Source organism: Aquarana catesbeiana, linkage group LG06, assembly GCF_042186555.1.
Source record: "Aquarana catesbeiana isolate 2022-GZ linkage group LG06, ASM4218655v1, whole genome shotgun sequence".
NCBI classification, from domain to species: Eukaryota; Metazoa; Chordata; class Amphibia; order Anura; family Ranidae; genus Aquarana; species Aquarana catesbeiana.
This window is the reverse complement of record NC_133329.1, coordinates 42,248,993-42,264,710: the sequence shown is the minus strand read 5'-3', so window position 1 is coordinate 42,264,710 and position 15,718 is coordinate 42,248,993. Positions and strand designations below refer to the sequence as shown.

At 47.3% G+C, this 15,718-nt stretch overlaps 1 protein-coding gene across 1 annotated transcript in view; it reads right to left on the bottom strand.

Annotated features, from left to right (window-relative positions):
* Nucleotides 1–15,718, bottom strand: part of SETD1A (SET domain containing 1A, histone lysine methyltransferase) — a gene marked incomplete in the record, with an annotated part of 96,569 nt that overhangs the window by 19,138 nt on the left and 61,713 nt on the right. The window contains 7 exon segments of the mRNA XM_073635764.1: nt 2,440–2,609; nt 6,375–7,667; nt 8,297–8,566; nt 9,203–9,251; nt 10,917–11,065; nt 13,083–13,167; nt 13,387–13,554. Of these exon segments, the coding sequence (XP_073491865.1) occupies nt 2,440–2,609; nt 6,375–7,667; nt 8,297–8,566; nt 9,203–9,251; nt 10,917–11,065; nt 13,083–13,167; nt 13,387–13,554 (2,184 nt within the window).

Below are 15,718 nucleotides of genomic sequence, written 5' to 3'. Positions count from 1 at the left end.
CTAGTCTGCATGTTCTCCCTGTGCCTGCGTGGGTTTCCTCCGGGTACTCCGGTTTCCTCCCACACTCCAAAGACATGCTGGGTAGGTTAATTGGCTTTTGTCTAAATTGGCCGTGCTATATGGGTGTGAGTTGGGGGACCTTGAGTTGTGGGCTTCTTTAGGGAAGGGACCGATGTGAGTGTGTAATGTATGTGTGGAGCGCTGCGTAAATTGACGGCATTATATGGGTACCTTAAATAAATAGGGATAACTGTAGACACGTACCCACACTCACTCAGGTTGAACTGGATGGACTGGTGCCTTTATTCAACCTTACTATGTAAAAACTGTTCCAGTGGAAGATCACTTTAACCGCCGCACAAACATATACGTGGGCAGAATGGCACGGACAGGCAAATGGGAGTACAGGTACGTCCCTTTAAATTTGCCGCCGTGTGGTCATGTGCCGCCGCCCTGCCGTGAGCTCCGTGAGTGTGATCGCGGGTCCTGCGGACTCGATGTCCACGGGGATACCCGCAATCGTCTCACGGAGAGGAAGAACGGGGAAATGCTGATGTAAACAATCATTTCCCTGTTCTGCCTAATGACACTGATCATAGCTCTCTGTGATCGAGAGCGGTGATCAGTGACGTGTCACATGTAGCTCCTCCCCCCCTACAGTTAGAATCACTCCCTAGGACACACTTAACTACTGCAGCGCCCCCTCCTGGTTAACCCCATTCACTGCCAGTCACATTTACACAGTAATCAATGCATTTTTAATCGCACTGATAGCTGTATAAATGTGAATGGTCCCAAAATAGTGCCAAAAGTGTCCGATCTGTCCGCCATAATGTCGCAGTCACGATAAAATCGCTAATCACCACCATTACTAGTGAAAAAAAAAAAAAAAAAAAAATATTAATAAAAATGCCATAAAACTATCACCTATTTTGTAGACGCCATGTGCAAACCAATCAATAAACGCTTATTGCGATTTTTTTACCAAAAATATGTAGAAGAATACGTATCGGCCTAAACTAAGGAAAAAAAATGTTTTTTTATATATTTTTTTGGGGATATTATAGCAAAAAGTAAAAAATAATGCGTTTTTTTTTTCAAAATTGTCGCTCTTTTTTGTTTATAGCGCAAAAAATAAAAACCGCAGAGGTGATCAAATACCACCAAAAGAAAGCTCTATTTGTGGGGGAAAAAAGGACGTCAATTTTGTTTGGGAGCAACGTCGCACGACTTTAAAATTTAAAGTTAAATCGATGCAGTGCCGAATTGCAAAAAGTGCTCTGGTCTTTGGCCAGCCAAATGATCCGGGGCTTAAGTGGTTAACCTGCAAAGGGATTGGTGAATTAGGGTCCTTTCACACTGGGGCGGTTTGCAGGCGCTATTAATAGCGCCTGCAAACCGACCCGAAACAGCCGCTGCTTTAATTCCAGTGTGAAAGCCCCGAGGGCTTTCACACTGGAGCGATGCGCTGGCAGGACGGTAAAAAAAAGTCCTGCCAGCAGCATCTTCGGAGCGGTGAAGGAGCGGAGTGTATACCGCTCCTTTACCGATCCTGCCCATTGAAATCAATGGGACGGCGCGGCTATACCGCCGGCAAAGCGCCTCTGCAGAGGCGCTTTGCGGTGGTTTTAACCCTTTCTCGGCCGCTAGCAGGGGGGTAAAACCGCCCCGCTAGCGGCCGCATACCGACGGTAAAGCGCCGCTTTACCACCGACAACGCCCCCGCCCCAGTGTGAAAGGACCCTTAGTCTTTGTGGTAGGAGTATGAACACAACTTTGATGAAGGGAGATTTTTTGGAATGTAGTGACCAGTTGTGGCATTTCTCTTTGCTGGATGTTAGAGTATGATGTAATTACAAGCTGCACTTCCAGATTCCTCTCCTTTCTATAAATCACTTTTGTTTTGCTGTACGGGGGGAAGTATAGTACTTCATTGAACCTATGCCAATACACTCAAGGATGCATTCTGATAATTACCCGGGGTGGTGACATCAAGGCTTCCCATTCAGGATGAGTCACAGCCTAGATGTACACAAAGAGCATATCTATCTTACACTGACAGCCATGCCAGGTCAGCATGACAGCTCATCGATTGCAGCTGCACATTCGTCAGCCCTCTGCAGTGGACTCCGATTCCTCAGCTTTATTAAGTCTGATCACTCCATTATGCTAAAATCTTGTAACACGTCCACACCTCTACAGATTTCTAAAGTGACAGGGCAGGAAATGACAGGCGGGAGCCCCCAAACCACATGGGAGAGCAAGGAATAATTTGAAAAAAGTATCACAATTTTGTTAACTTGAAAGAAGACCAGGGAGAATCACAAAAGAAATGCAATAAAAAAGGCACAGAACAGAAGAAAAAAATTGGCAAACACAGCTTAGCATCTAGATTTGTTCACTTTGGTACAAATCGTCACCCGGTCAGATGATACAGACCTGCATGTCGCTGTCCAGTTCCCGTACAGATACAGGAATCACATCTAGGTACTTGTCTTTGTCCTTCCTGCTGATTGAATAATAACCTTCACTGCGCGCACAACCTGTCTGGTGCTCCCGCAGACCATCTTGCTTGTTCCGTTTTTTCTTGGGGTCAGCAATGTTGGTGAGTGAGGCGGTGTTAAGGAAGACAACAGTGTGCAGAAGACATGTGCCAACGACACAACACTGCCAATACATACATTATAAAAACACAATTTAAAGAATAATTCCAGGCACTGACATTTTTTTTTTTTTACGATGAAACGCATAGGGCGGAGCCTGATGTGTGACGTCATCACGCACACAGCTGCTGTGGACTTACTGGAGGCGTTTTATCTGTTTTTAACGATATGCTACTTGTCTTTGTATAGTTATAGTTTTAATTAGGAATCGACTGATATAGTTTTTTCGGTGACGATACATTACCGATATTTCGGCCACCTCTCCTGACGATATTTTGTACATTTAAAACTGTCATTTTACATTTATTTTTTTATCACTGTTATTGCTGTCACAAGGAATGTAAACATCCCTTGTGACAGGTACTCTTTATGGAGCGATCGGGGGTCTATAAGACTCCAAACCCCTCCTCTGCACTTCAAAGTATTCGAAACGTCAGGATCGGCCTTTTTGAATACTTTTTTTTTTTTTAAACTGGTGCCTTTAAGATGCCAGTAATCCGGGAAGAGATGTCATGACATTACTTCCGGATTACTAGATCCCGAAACCCGAACAAAGCCTTTCGGCCAGCCGGAGGACATGCTGGTTGCTTGGGCCACCTGGTCGGACAGGAGAGCCCGGGCGAGCAGTGGAAGGCGGTGGGGGGGGCATCCCTCCCACTGCTTGCAAATAACAGCCGAGTGGCTGCTGAGCCACATCGATTCTCATTACAATAAAGCCGACCGTCGCTCTAAAGAACGGTACCGGGGTGATGCTTGCAGCTGCATGTATCACCCCGGTAAAACCCCTTGAAGCAATATCAGTAATCAGTTTTTTGACTGATACTTCCAAAAAAAGTGAATATCAGCTGCCGATAATCGGTCGATCCCTAGTTTTAATAAATCTGGGTCCTTTATTACCACACTATGAGGCTGTTTATCACTTTCTATTTGTACAGATGAATTGTCCACCGAGGAACGGCATTAAATTGAGCTGCCTGATGTTTCGGATCTCAAGCTTTAATTGACCACTTACATCTTGATGGTCAATTGAACTTGTTAAAAGGAGTTGTAAACCTTCGTGCATCCTATGCATTAAGGTGAAAAAACACCTGGCAGTGACCGGCCCCCCAGGCCCCCCCCCCCCCCCCCCGTTTTACTTACCTGAGCCCTTAGAACTTGACCCGGCAGGGACGCGCTGTCTCTCTGCCCGGGGGTTCTCGGCTGTTGATTGGATAGATTGATAGCAGTGCAGCCATTGGCTCCCGCTGCTGTCAATCAAATCCAATGATGCGGGCGCCGAGGGGCGGGGCTGAGTCATACATTTGGCGGCTATGGACGCCAAATGCTGGACTCAAAACGCCCCTACACGGTAACCTCCTGAGAGAGCGCTTCTCCTAGGGGCAGTGATGGCGAATTTTGGCACCCCAGATGTTTTGGAACTACATTTCCCATGATGCTCCACTACACTGCATGAGCATTATGGGAAATGTAGTTCCAAAACATCTGGGGTGCCAAAGTTCGCCATCACTGTCCTAGGGGGTTATCTGATGTGGGGAGGAGCTGCGAGAGCCGCCGGGGGACCCCAGAAGACGAGGTTCGGGGCCACTCTGTGCAAAACGAGCTGCACAGTGGAGGAAAGTATAATATATTTGTTATTTAAAAAAAAAAAAAACGAACACTTACAATCACTTTAAGCAGTTTGTGGTGCTGGTTTTCGCCACTGGGCGTTTTGCATGGAAGATTTAAGTCACCATTTTTAATATATTTCCTATTTGCACTTGGACTTTATATGGACTGCTATTCACACTAGATTTTTGATATTTATTTCTTTGTTTTATTCATGAAGCACATTATTTGTTTTGTTTTTAATTGATTACTCGTTTAGTGCTGCACAATAATTTTTGGTAACATATTACATGTATTATATAGTTATATAGTTCCAGCTTGGACCAATGTAATAATGTATTTATCATACCTGGCCAATGCTGCTGAAAATCACTAAAGCAGACACCGCTGCTACAGTGATCTCCACTTGCTTCTGGGTCCTGTGCTGAGCAGCCGGTTTTATGACTTGTGAACACAAGAAATTGGCCGCTCAGCATGGGCACCATTTAGGGAATGCTTTACATTCCCTGAATGAATGCAAAGCATTCTCTGATTGGATGAGGTGGAGAAAAAAAAAAAATTAGCATTCATTCAGAAAATGCAAAGCATTCCCTAAATGGCGCCTGTGCCGAAAAGCTGACATCCCATGTTTACAATACAGGAGAGCAGCCGCTGGGCACGGGACCAAGCTGACATCACTGTAGCAGAGGTGTCTACCTTTGGTGATTTCCAGCTTCCAGCAGCATTGGCCAGACATGGTATGTTCATAGTTACAATGGTCCAAGCTGGAAAAATGTAATTATGTATAACATGCCAATGCCTGGAACTATTCGTTAACCCTTTCCCTGCCAGAGTAGCTTCTCCCATTTTTTTGTACACGTTTAGAAAATAATTTTAGGACTGAAGATTACACAAAACCCCCCAAGTATTATAGATTTTCTGCAAGCAGACACCCCAGAGAATAAAATGGTGGCAGTTCCGATTTTTTGTCACACTATATCACGGCAAAGGCCTAGGAAACGCAAAATATCTGAACTACACACTAAAGATAATTTTGGTGCAAACGCACCCAATAAATTACCCATTTTTTTGTAAAATATAATAAAGAAGAGGTTGCACTAAGTAAACAGATACCCAACATGTCAAACCTTAAATCCGCGTGTTCCCGTGAAATGGCGACAAACGTCAGTACCCTATATTTTCTATAGGCGACACTTTAAAATCCCCCTATAGGTCATTAGTTTAGCATTATGGAGGAGGTCCTGTGCTAGAGTCCAATCTGCAGGTCTCCCTCTGGGCACCACTGAATGTATTGCAATACACATCACAAGCCAATACATTCCTTCCCGGCTATGCTAGCCGGGAAAAAGTGACAGGTGACCCGGAAGTGACGTCATACACGTTGATTTCCGGGTCGCAGCAAAAAGGGGAGGAGAGCTTGCCCTCCACCTGCCATGTCAGTCCCGGGCCCACAGATGAGAAATCAGAGCCTGGAATACATGGGGGGGGCTCCGGTACCAGGCATGTGTGGTAGCAATCGGGTGGCAGCGCAGCCATCCGAATGCTTCCACCGGTAGTCTGCCTGTCAGTTTTACACACAATCCCGGATTGTGTGTGATTTACCCCCCCCTCAGATCGGTAGGGCATACGGACCTGGCAGCGAAAAAGTTACAATTTCAAAGCAGATTTTCAAGACCACATACAAGTCAGACTGTAGGTCAAACAAAGTGCAGGACTCTAAAGTAACCCCTAATAGCTCTAAAGAGAACCAGTTACTGATAGACATTAGTAATATCCTGAATTTCCACTCTTGACTTGGTATAGTGGAACCTTACCCCATCAGCCTTTTTTTTTTTAACTTGCATTTTTACCCAGTGTACTGGGCCCAAACCTTTATGTGTAAAGACTGGTGCTGGGGTCTCTAGGGATCCAGCAGCCTGAATTTTATTTGTCGGAGTCTGACCTTTGCAATTAAAGCAGTGCTGCTCAAACCTCTGTCCTGCTGCTTCTGAACATGCTAGGTCTAGAAGCCCATCCACAGCAGGAGGGCCAGAGCTTGCCCACTCTGGAATGGCCTACTATATCAAAGAGCTTTTCAGGCTACACTTGAAGCTGTGTAAAGGATATTTGTATGGGGGACCCAGTGGGTGTCATTCAGCCAGTCTGTACTGTGGTCCTCCTGCAGCAGTCTCTCGTAGGTTTCCCGCAAGAAATACAGGTCTTCTGTATCCAGCCCTTGGTTCCAAATGTCATAGAGAATGGTCATCTGTTCAAACTCGCTGCGCACCTCGTATTTTGGCGGGGAAGGAGGTATTAAAGGACGGCGGTTCTTGTGAGACCTCAACTCTCGCGTCGTTATCCAGAATTCCTCCTCATCTTCCTCTTCGTCGTCTTCGTCTGATGTTACCTCCCCAGGCTCGATCACTTCCTTGGCATGTTGCTGCTTTCGGTTTTTACTCTTAGAGTCCTCGTGAGTTGCTTTGGCCATAATCTCCTCCAGTTTCCTGAAGGATGACAAATGAAGGTCGCCAACTTCCAATAACCCTGTCCTGGCCTCCAGTCCTGGTACTAAGCCACCTCCAACGCAAATTACCTCCTCTGGGGCCTCCAGCACAGGCTGACCCAAGTCGACATGGAGGAAGTCGCTTGGCTTTTCCAAGTCTAAAGACACTCCGCGATGCCTCTTGGGAGGCTGTTTTAATGAGGCAGGTATCTGTGCATAACTGTGCTCCAGTAAGATCTGCCGCACTGGGATGAGGAGTTGTTCCTCTAGATTTTCAGTTCTTTCTGGCTCTAGTGGCTCTTGTACAGAGGCAGGCGGTTGTGGTTTCTGTGGAAGTTCTGGAAGAAGAGTTGGTTTTACCTCCTCCTCTTGATCATAATCATCTAACATATCCTCTCCATCCGGTGGCATGACTTCTAGTCCGACACGTGGCGGGTTGGACTTGACCAGACAGGCATGGTCCCAAGGGAGGTTTAATACTGTTAGCTGCTCTGGAGGTATCCTCTGAGGAGAAGGCTCTTTGACAGGCTGTGGGACCAGTACAGGCTCTGCTTTGGGGCTCACAAGCTTCTCTGGTGAATGTACCGGAGAAGGAGCCTTTGGTGAAGGCAGTGGATGTTCCTCTGCTGGTGGCAAAGGTTCCAATGCTGGCTCTTCCTGTGCTTTTTGCAGAATCTCAGGGGGTAGTTCTTCTGTAACCATGTGATTAGGAGGTTTGCTCTCAGCAGGTTCAGGCTCCTCTTCCGGAGAGAGGAGGAAGGTGACGGTTTTTCGCCTCTTTTTCGGTGGAGGAAGAAGTGGTAGCGGCGGAGATGGAGGGGCAGATGGTTTGGGGGGTGAGACTGGAAGAGGCTGGGGTGGAGGCTCTTGGGGCAGGGCTTCTAGATGGGTTTCCTGTTTGACTGATGGAGACTCATCTGAAATTAGATTGAAGAAATCAACATCAAAGAAGTAAAACAGAAAATTTACAGAGAAACAGGTTTTATTATAAGGCTTAATGTACACAGGACGTTTTTACAACCTTGCCTGAACGATTTAACTTGACAGATAAAAACCCATGTGTAAAACGTCCATACATGCTGCGTTTGGCGTTTAGAAGTGTTTGAAAAAAAAAAAAAAATATATATATTTCCAATCGCACTGGTGTGAACCCAGCCTCAATGAATTTTAAACAGTATAGGCTCTTATTTTTAATGCTTCACATAACTATACCTGAAAAAGGGGGGCCAGCCTGAAGTGATCTAGCAGGTCATTTTCTGACCAAAGTTCCACTTTAATAAACTGCCAAAAAACACACTGACCAAAAAAGGAAAAACAATGTTTATAAGGATTTGTATTTAGTCAATTCCCCATCATTTTCTTAGGAATGGGGCAGGGGGAAAGTAGCCCCCCCCAGAAGAAGCAAAGCTGACACACTGCGACATAAACCTAATGTCTTAGAAGCACTTGTGCAGTTTGATTTAGACCAGTCTATATGATGTTTTTCAGGATGCTTGGGGAGCTGTGAAGTTCCAAGAACGGGGTGTAAAATGATCTGAACACTTACCCAGGCTCTCCTCTTTCTCTGAGACAGGTTCGGGTTCTGGAGGAGGTTCTGGTGGGCTGGGAGGTCTGAAAGGTTCAGGAATCGTGCGAGCTTCTAGTGTCTCATTCTCCTCCTGATCTTCCTCATCATCAGAGGAGGCAGGGGACGAAGATGATGACGACGAAGAAGAGGATGAAGAGGAGGAGGATGACGAACTGCTGTCCTCATCGCTGGAGCTGTCGCTGTCGTCCGAGACGATCTTGTTGGAGAGCTTGGCCAGAGGGGTCTCCTCTGAGCAAAGACCAGGAAGAGAGTACAGGAAGAGATAAGTTCATTCAAGTCATAAAATCACAAGAAAGGACAAAACCAAAACCTAGCTATGGATTTTTATTTTCACCAAATCTATTGTTTTCTTTCTTTTGGTACAAAGAGCATATCCCATAAACTGCGGATATCTTACACCAAAAGGAAAGACTCTTTGGGTACCATTTTTTTTTTTTGTTCAAAGAACAGTTAAAGCTGAATTCTTGGCAGATATAAACGATACAACTAAACACAGTTCTGTGTAGGTACTTAAAATTTGACCAGGTATGATCCTCTTTGTAGTCCTTGTACTACATTTATTTCAGGTACTTATATAGCGCCGTCAAGTTACGCAGTGCTTTACATATACATTCACATCAGTCCCTACCCTCAAGGAGCTTACACTCTAAGGTCCCTAACTCACATTCATACATACTAGGGACAATTTAGACAGGATCCAATTACCTTACCAACATGTCTTGTTGTGATACAATAATTGTAAGCCAACAAGGGACATGCTGGTGTGTATGTAGCCATTTACATTTAAATTACAATATACTAATAATATACTGTATTTATTTATTTTTCTATAACCACTAAAATCTGTCCTCCACATCACCTCACCTTCAGAATCTTCATCCTTGCTGCTGCTGCTATCGCTATCATCATCATCCTGGAAAGACAGTAAAAAGAAAGAAAATAGTCAGTGGATAAAAATACAAGACCCTCCTTTGAAACCGAAAGAGGACATTCCAAACGTATCTGAAATAACTCCAGAATCCTCAGTTTAGATGGGAATGGTAGCCATCCAGAAATTGCCACGTATTGCTGGAAGGTCGTGGACAAGTGCGTTCTCTCATTTTGTTTTTCTATAAGTACTAGGGGTCGGCCGATATTAACATTTTCTGAAGAATCGGTAACAAACTTATCAATATTACCGATATTGCTTCAAGTGGTTGTACTGGAATGATGCCTGCAGCTGCAGGCGTCACCCCGGTACTATTGTTTTTTTAGAACGGACGGTCGGCTTTCTTGTAACAACCGATGCAGCCAAGCAGACGTTTGGCCGTTATCACAAGCAGCGGGAGGGGACGTCCCCCCCCTGTCGCCGCTCCGCCTGGTTCTCCCGCCCAATGGTCGGAGACCCGAACAGACTCAGATCTAGTATTACCGGATTACTGCCATTCTAAAAAGGCGCCTGTTTTCAAAAAGTATTAAAAAGCACAGATCTTGGCATTTTGAATACTTTTAAGTGCAGTGGAGGGATTTGGGGTTTTATAGACCCCAGATTCCTCCATAAAGAGTACCTGTTACTGCCTATTACTGTCACAAGGGGATGTTTACATTTCTTGTGACAGTAAAAAAAAAGTCATAAAAAATAAACGTAAAAAGACAGTGTAAAAAAAAAAAACAAACAAAAAAACTTTAAAACTACAGAATATCGGAACCTAATATCGCTACTGGTCTTAAAGGCAGCCAAAAAAAATCGGTATTGGCCCTGAAAAAACAATATCAGTCAATAACTAATAGGTACCAATTTTTTTTTGTAAATCCAGATATCAACATTAAAGCCTAACTCCACGTTTAATTAGAGCGGAGACCACGAGCCAGGCCTTCTCGTCCAACATCAGTGCCTGACCTCACAAATGTACTTCTGGAAGAATGGTCAAACATTCCCATAGACACTCCTAAACCTTGTGGCCAGCCTTCCCAGAAAGGGTTGAAGGTGTTATATAGCTGCAAAGGGCGGGCTAACTCAATATTATTATAATATATTCTAATGAACTATTTAAAAAGGACATTAAACGTGGAGTTAGACTTAAAAGATACATGGAAATCACACACACAATATTAGTAGAAAAACATAAGAATTAAAAAAGGAATGGCAGTGGTTGCACGGTTTTCACCCACACGGGCTGTCTATAAGGAAACCTGCAAGTGATTTAAAATACAAAGCCCTGGAATTCAAAAGGTTAGAATTATAATTCACAAATACTTCGGATTAAGAAATCTAAACGTGGCTTTACTGAGGAGGCTACAGATCCAGCTTTTGGTGTATATGCCCAGCTGAGAATACTGCTGAGGTTTTCCCTCACTTCCTGTCTGGTAAAAAATGTTGTCAACCAGTCAGAAGGGTAAATCTGTATAACTGTGCTCCTGATAGCAGTAAAAACCAGACAGGGGTTCGAATTCTTCTACACTATAAAAATCTAGGAGGTTTTCGGCTTGACGTACATTTAGACCGCTCTTACAGTGGAAGGTATGAATCCTTAAATACAACTTACTGCACACACTATTATGATCATACTTTCCTGGTGGCCATGTCGGTTTCTCTCACCTTATCAGATGCAGATTCCTCAGAGGCCTCTTCACCCTCGCTGTCTAAATGGAACGGGCTCCTGCGTTTGTTTTTTGCTCGTGCACCCTCCCTCTGTGGAGGTTTTACTCCTGGCCGTGCTTCGGATGGGGTCTGCTTCTCTCGCTCTACTGAATGAGAAATGCGTCAGTCAGAGAGAGAGGAGGGGAGCAAATGAGGAGGAGGGGAGATGGGAGCAAATGGGGAAGAGTGAAGGAAACGAGGAGAGGAGGGGAGAGGAAACGAGGAGAGGAGGGGAGAGGAAACGAGGAGAGGAGAGGATGGAAAACAAGGAGAGGAGGGGAGGGGAGGGGAGGGGAGGGGAGGGGAGGGGAGAGGAGAGGAGAGGAGAGGAGAGGAGAGGAGAGGAGACGAGGAGAGGAGGGGAGACGAGGAGAGGAGGGGAGACGAGGAGAGGAGGGGAGACGAGGAGAGGAGGGGAGACGAGGAGAGGAGGGGAGACGAGGAGAGACGAGGAGAGGAGGGGAGACGAGGAGAGGAGGGGAGATGAGGAGAGGAGGGGAGACGAGGAGAGGAGGGGAGACGAGGAGAGGAGGGGAGACGAGGAGAGGAGGGGAGAGGAGGGGAGATGGGAGCAAATGGGGAAGAGTGAAGGAAACGAGGAGAGGAGGGGAGAGGAAACGAGGAGAGGAGAGGAGAGGATGGAAAACAAGGAGAGGAGAGGAGAGGAGAGGAGAGGAGGGGAGGGGAGAGGAGAGGAGACGAGGAGAGGAAGAGAGGAGGGGAGACAAGGAGAGGAGGGGAGACGAGGAGAGGAGGGGAGACGAGGAGAGGAGGGGAGACGAGGAGAGGAAGAGAGGAGGGGAGACAAGGAGAGGAGGGGAGGGGAGGGGAGGGGAGAGGAGAGGAAACGAGGAGAGGAGGGGAGGGGAGGGGAGGGGAGAGGAGACAAGGAGAGGAGGGGAGAGGAGGAGACGAGGAGAGGAGGGGAGACGAGGAGAGGAGGGGAGACGAGGAGAGGAGGGGAGACGAGGAGAGGAGGGGAGACGAGGAGAGGAGGGGAGACGAGGAGAGGAGGGGAGACGAGGAGAGGAGGGGAGACGAGGAGGGGAGGGGAGAGGAAACGAGGAGAGGAGGGGAGGGGAGAGGAAACGAGGAGAGGAAACGAGGAGAGGAGGGGAGAGGAGACGGGGAGAGGAGGAGACGAGGAGATGAGGAGACGAGGAGAGGAAACGAGGAGAGGAGGGGAGGGGAGAGGAGACGAGGAGAGGAGAGGAGGGGAGAGGAAACGAGGAGAGGAGGGGAGAGGAGAGGAAACGAGGAGAGGAGGGGAGGGGAGAGGAAACGAGGATAGGAGAGGAGGGGAGAGGAGAGGAAACGAGGAGAGGAGGGGAGGGGAGAGGAGAGGAAACGAGGAGAGGAGGGGAGGGGAGGGGAGAGGAGAGGAAACGAGGAGAGGAGGGGAGGGGAGAGGAGAGGAAACGAGGAGAGGAGGGGAGGGGAGGGGAGAGGAAACGAGGAGAGGAGGGGAGGGGAGAGGAAACGAGGAGAGGAGGGGAGGGGAGAGGAAACGAGGAGAGGAGGGGAGGGGAGAGGAAACGAGGAGAGGAGGGGAGGGGAGAGGAAGCGAGGAGAGGAGGGGAGAGGAAGCGAGGAGAGGAGGGGAGGGGGGAGGAAGCGAGGAGAGGAGGGGAGGGGGGAGGAAGCGAGGAGAGGAGGGGAGGGGGGAGGAAGCGAAGAGAGGAAACGAGGAGAGGAGGGGGGAGGAAATGAGGGGAGGAAATGAGGAGGGGGGAAGAAATGAGGAGAGGAGGGAGGAAATGAGGAGAGGAGGAGAGGGGGGAATGGGGGAAGAAATGAGATGAGAGGAAAGGGGGGGGGTGAAAAAAAAGAGGGGGGAATGAGGAGAGAAAAGGGGGGGAGGAAATGAGGAGAGGAAAGGGGGAGGAAATGAGAAGAGAGGAAAGGGGGGAGGAAATGAAATGAGAGGAAATGAGAGGGGAGGAGGGGAGGAGAGGAGGAAAGGAGAGGGAAGAAAATCAGAGGAGATGAGAGGAAACGAGGAGACAGGAGGAGAGGACAGGACAGGAAAGAAAATGAGATGAGAGGGGAGAAGGAGCAGAGGAGATGAGTGGAGAGAAAATGAGATGAGAGGAGAACCCTTGGGATGTGTCTACTTCTACTCACCGTCCTCTTCCTCTTCTGCTGGGGTGGATGGCCGTGGCCTCTTCAGATCGCCATCTTCATCCTCCGAATGCTGCTTCCTTTTGACCTGTGTGCAGCAAGGAGAATCACAAAACGTGAGGATGAAAACTGTCTGCCATGTTCTTGATGAGCTCAGAAATCAGATTCTCCCATAATGCATCAGAAATGTAAAAGAAATCACCTGACTGGCTGCTATATGCAAAAAAAGCTCCCTCCTAAGAGCCTTTATACATTTAAGGTAGTTTGCACAGTATGCTTCTTCATTCAGAAATGTCTGTCAACTCACCTTGAATGACGGAAGCCTCAGAGCCTCCCGCAATCCAGTGCCAAACCCGAAACCTTCAGCGCCTCCGCTCTTGGCCCAATCCACCAATGAGAGCAGGCCAGGCTCTTTAGGACGGGTCTTTTCTTTGTCTTCCTCCCGGGGGACAGGCTTGGGAACACTCTGAAACGGCTGGAGAGAGAGAGAGAGAGATAGAGACCGACACACAATCAGCAACCAGTTTATTAATGAAATTTCCACTCGGAACATCCGGACTCCCCAGTCTGATATTCTTCATGTTTGGTTTGACATATTTAAACTTACGAGGTACGGAAAGTAGAGATGTTAAACTGAGTGTTGATCTCAAAGGGTATTTTGCACTTTTGCAGCCAAATTTACTTTATATTGGTCACATGTTCTCAGGAAAACAAATCCTACTAGGTATTTTGGTTTATGAGGGGGCTGGGCAGCTGTGTTTACCATAACTAACCCTGTCTGTAATGTACAGGTAGATTTTAACCCCTCAATCCCCGCACTGGGGTCTCTTTAAAAGGGTTCTGAACCCCCCGGGGGTGGGAAGGATCGCCGATCATGTGACCACTGTGATTTGCTGTCTCAGTGGCCACATGATCGGGGGCCGTCCCTGCTGGCCACCAATCATGAGTGGGGACGGAGAGCTTTCTTTGGCAGCTCAGTGTCTGTGCTGGGAGCATACAGTAAGCACGCTATCTGCACAGAAACATTGGCTCATCCCCCCTCCCTTCCTGGCAAACTCTTACAAGAGTGAGAGAGAGAGCTGTGCATGATGTCATAAGCCTAGGCTAATGACCAGACAAGAAACAGGAAGTTGGCTGTATAAGGGATTTACTGGCAGAAAAAAAAATGTTTTACTATCCAAAGTTAAAACAACAACAAGGGCAGAAGATTTAATAGATGGAAAGATGAAAAAATGACTGAAGTTCTGCTTTAAAAGCGAAATTATGCTAACCTCGGCTCCAGCGATGCCGTGTCCCTGAGCTCCCCCCGCCCGCTGACATCTTCAGGCTGCTGGCTTTTGGGTCTCGATCCCCGGCCACTTTCAAAATCCCTCTGTGTGCAGCAGGTCCCCATCTCAATCCAGCGATGAGCATGAGAGCAGTGGCTCTCAAGGGTCTCTCCCTCCTCATTAGCTAAGACAGCAGCGGGAGCCATTGGCTCCTGCTACTGTCAATCACAGCTGGTGAGCCAATGAGAGAGCAGGGGCTGGCCAAGCCCTGCTCTGTGCATGAAGGGACACACAGAGTAGCGGCTCAGGACTGAGCTGCTTGCTATGGGGGGCACTCAGGAGGGAGGGTCCAGAAGCGCCAACAGTGGGAATTCATCCCACTGACAGGGCATTATTCCTCTCACTGATGCCAACGGTGGGGCACTATTCCTCCCACTGATACGGCACTATTCCTCTCACTGAGGAAAGCAATTACCCCGACTTGTTCATTCCCCGACTTAGTTGGGGTAGGCGGAACACTTTGGAGGAGGTGGGTCAGCCATGCCTCTTGACTTTTGACCTCTGGGGGACACACCTGCTGACCTTTGGAGGAGGTCCCTTAGCCCCTAACCCCTCTAACCTTAACCCTCTAATGATGAAATGATGGGGCACTATTCCTCCCACTGATACCAATGATGGGACACTATTCCTTCCAATGACACCAATAATAGGAGACTATTCGTCTTACCGATACCAACAATGGGGCCCTATTACTCTCCCTAATACCAAGGATGGGACATTGTTTACTCCCACCGACGCCGGGACATTTTCTACCCCCATTGGCCACAGTCTGGCCCCTCTAAAGTTTGGAGAACAGTAAACTGGCCCTTTGTTTATTAAGTTTAGAGACCCCGATCTACAGCATTAGTTCAAAAAAATATGGCCATGTAAAATATAAAAAAAGACTCTTTGCCATGCCATTCAAAATTGTGTATCATCTTTCTCACAAAGATTTAGCTTAAAGATCATCAACCCTTGAATAGATAGAAAACTTTCTTCCTAATCACAGAGATGCCACGGAGACCTGTTGCTGGCAATCGGAGTAAAATAGCTGTTTTTTCATCATCCTGGGATGTCCTCTGACCAGATCTTCCCACCACAATTACCAGCTGTGTCCAAATGACACAGAAATTGCTAGGGGTTGCACCAATACAGTTTTTTTTAAATTGGCGAGTACCGATACTTTCAGTCAAGTACTCGCCAATACCGAGTGCTCTTTGCAGTGCGATTTGCATCTATACACAAAAAAAAAATGAAGCAAATCACACTGCAAAGAATCGCATGTGCTTTGAACAAGAAAGCGGTGCGATTCCTGTCCAAATCACATGCGAT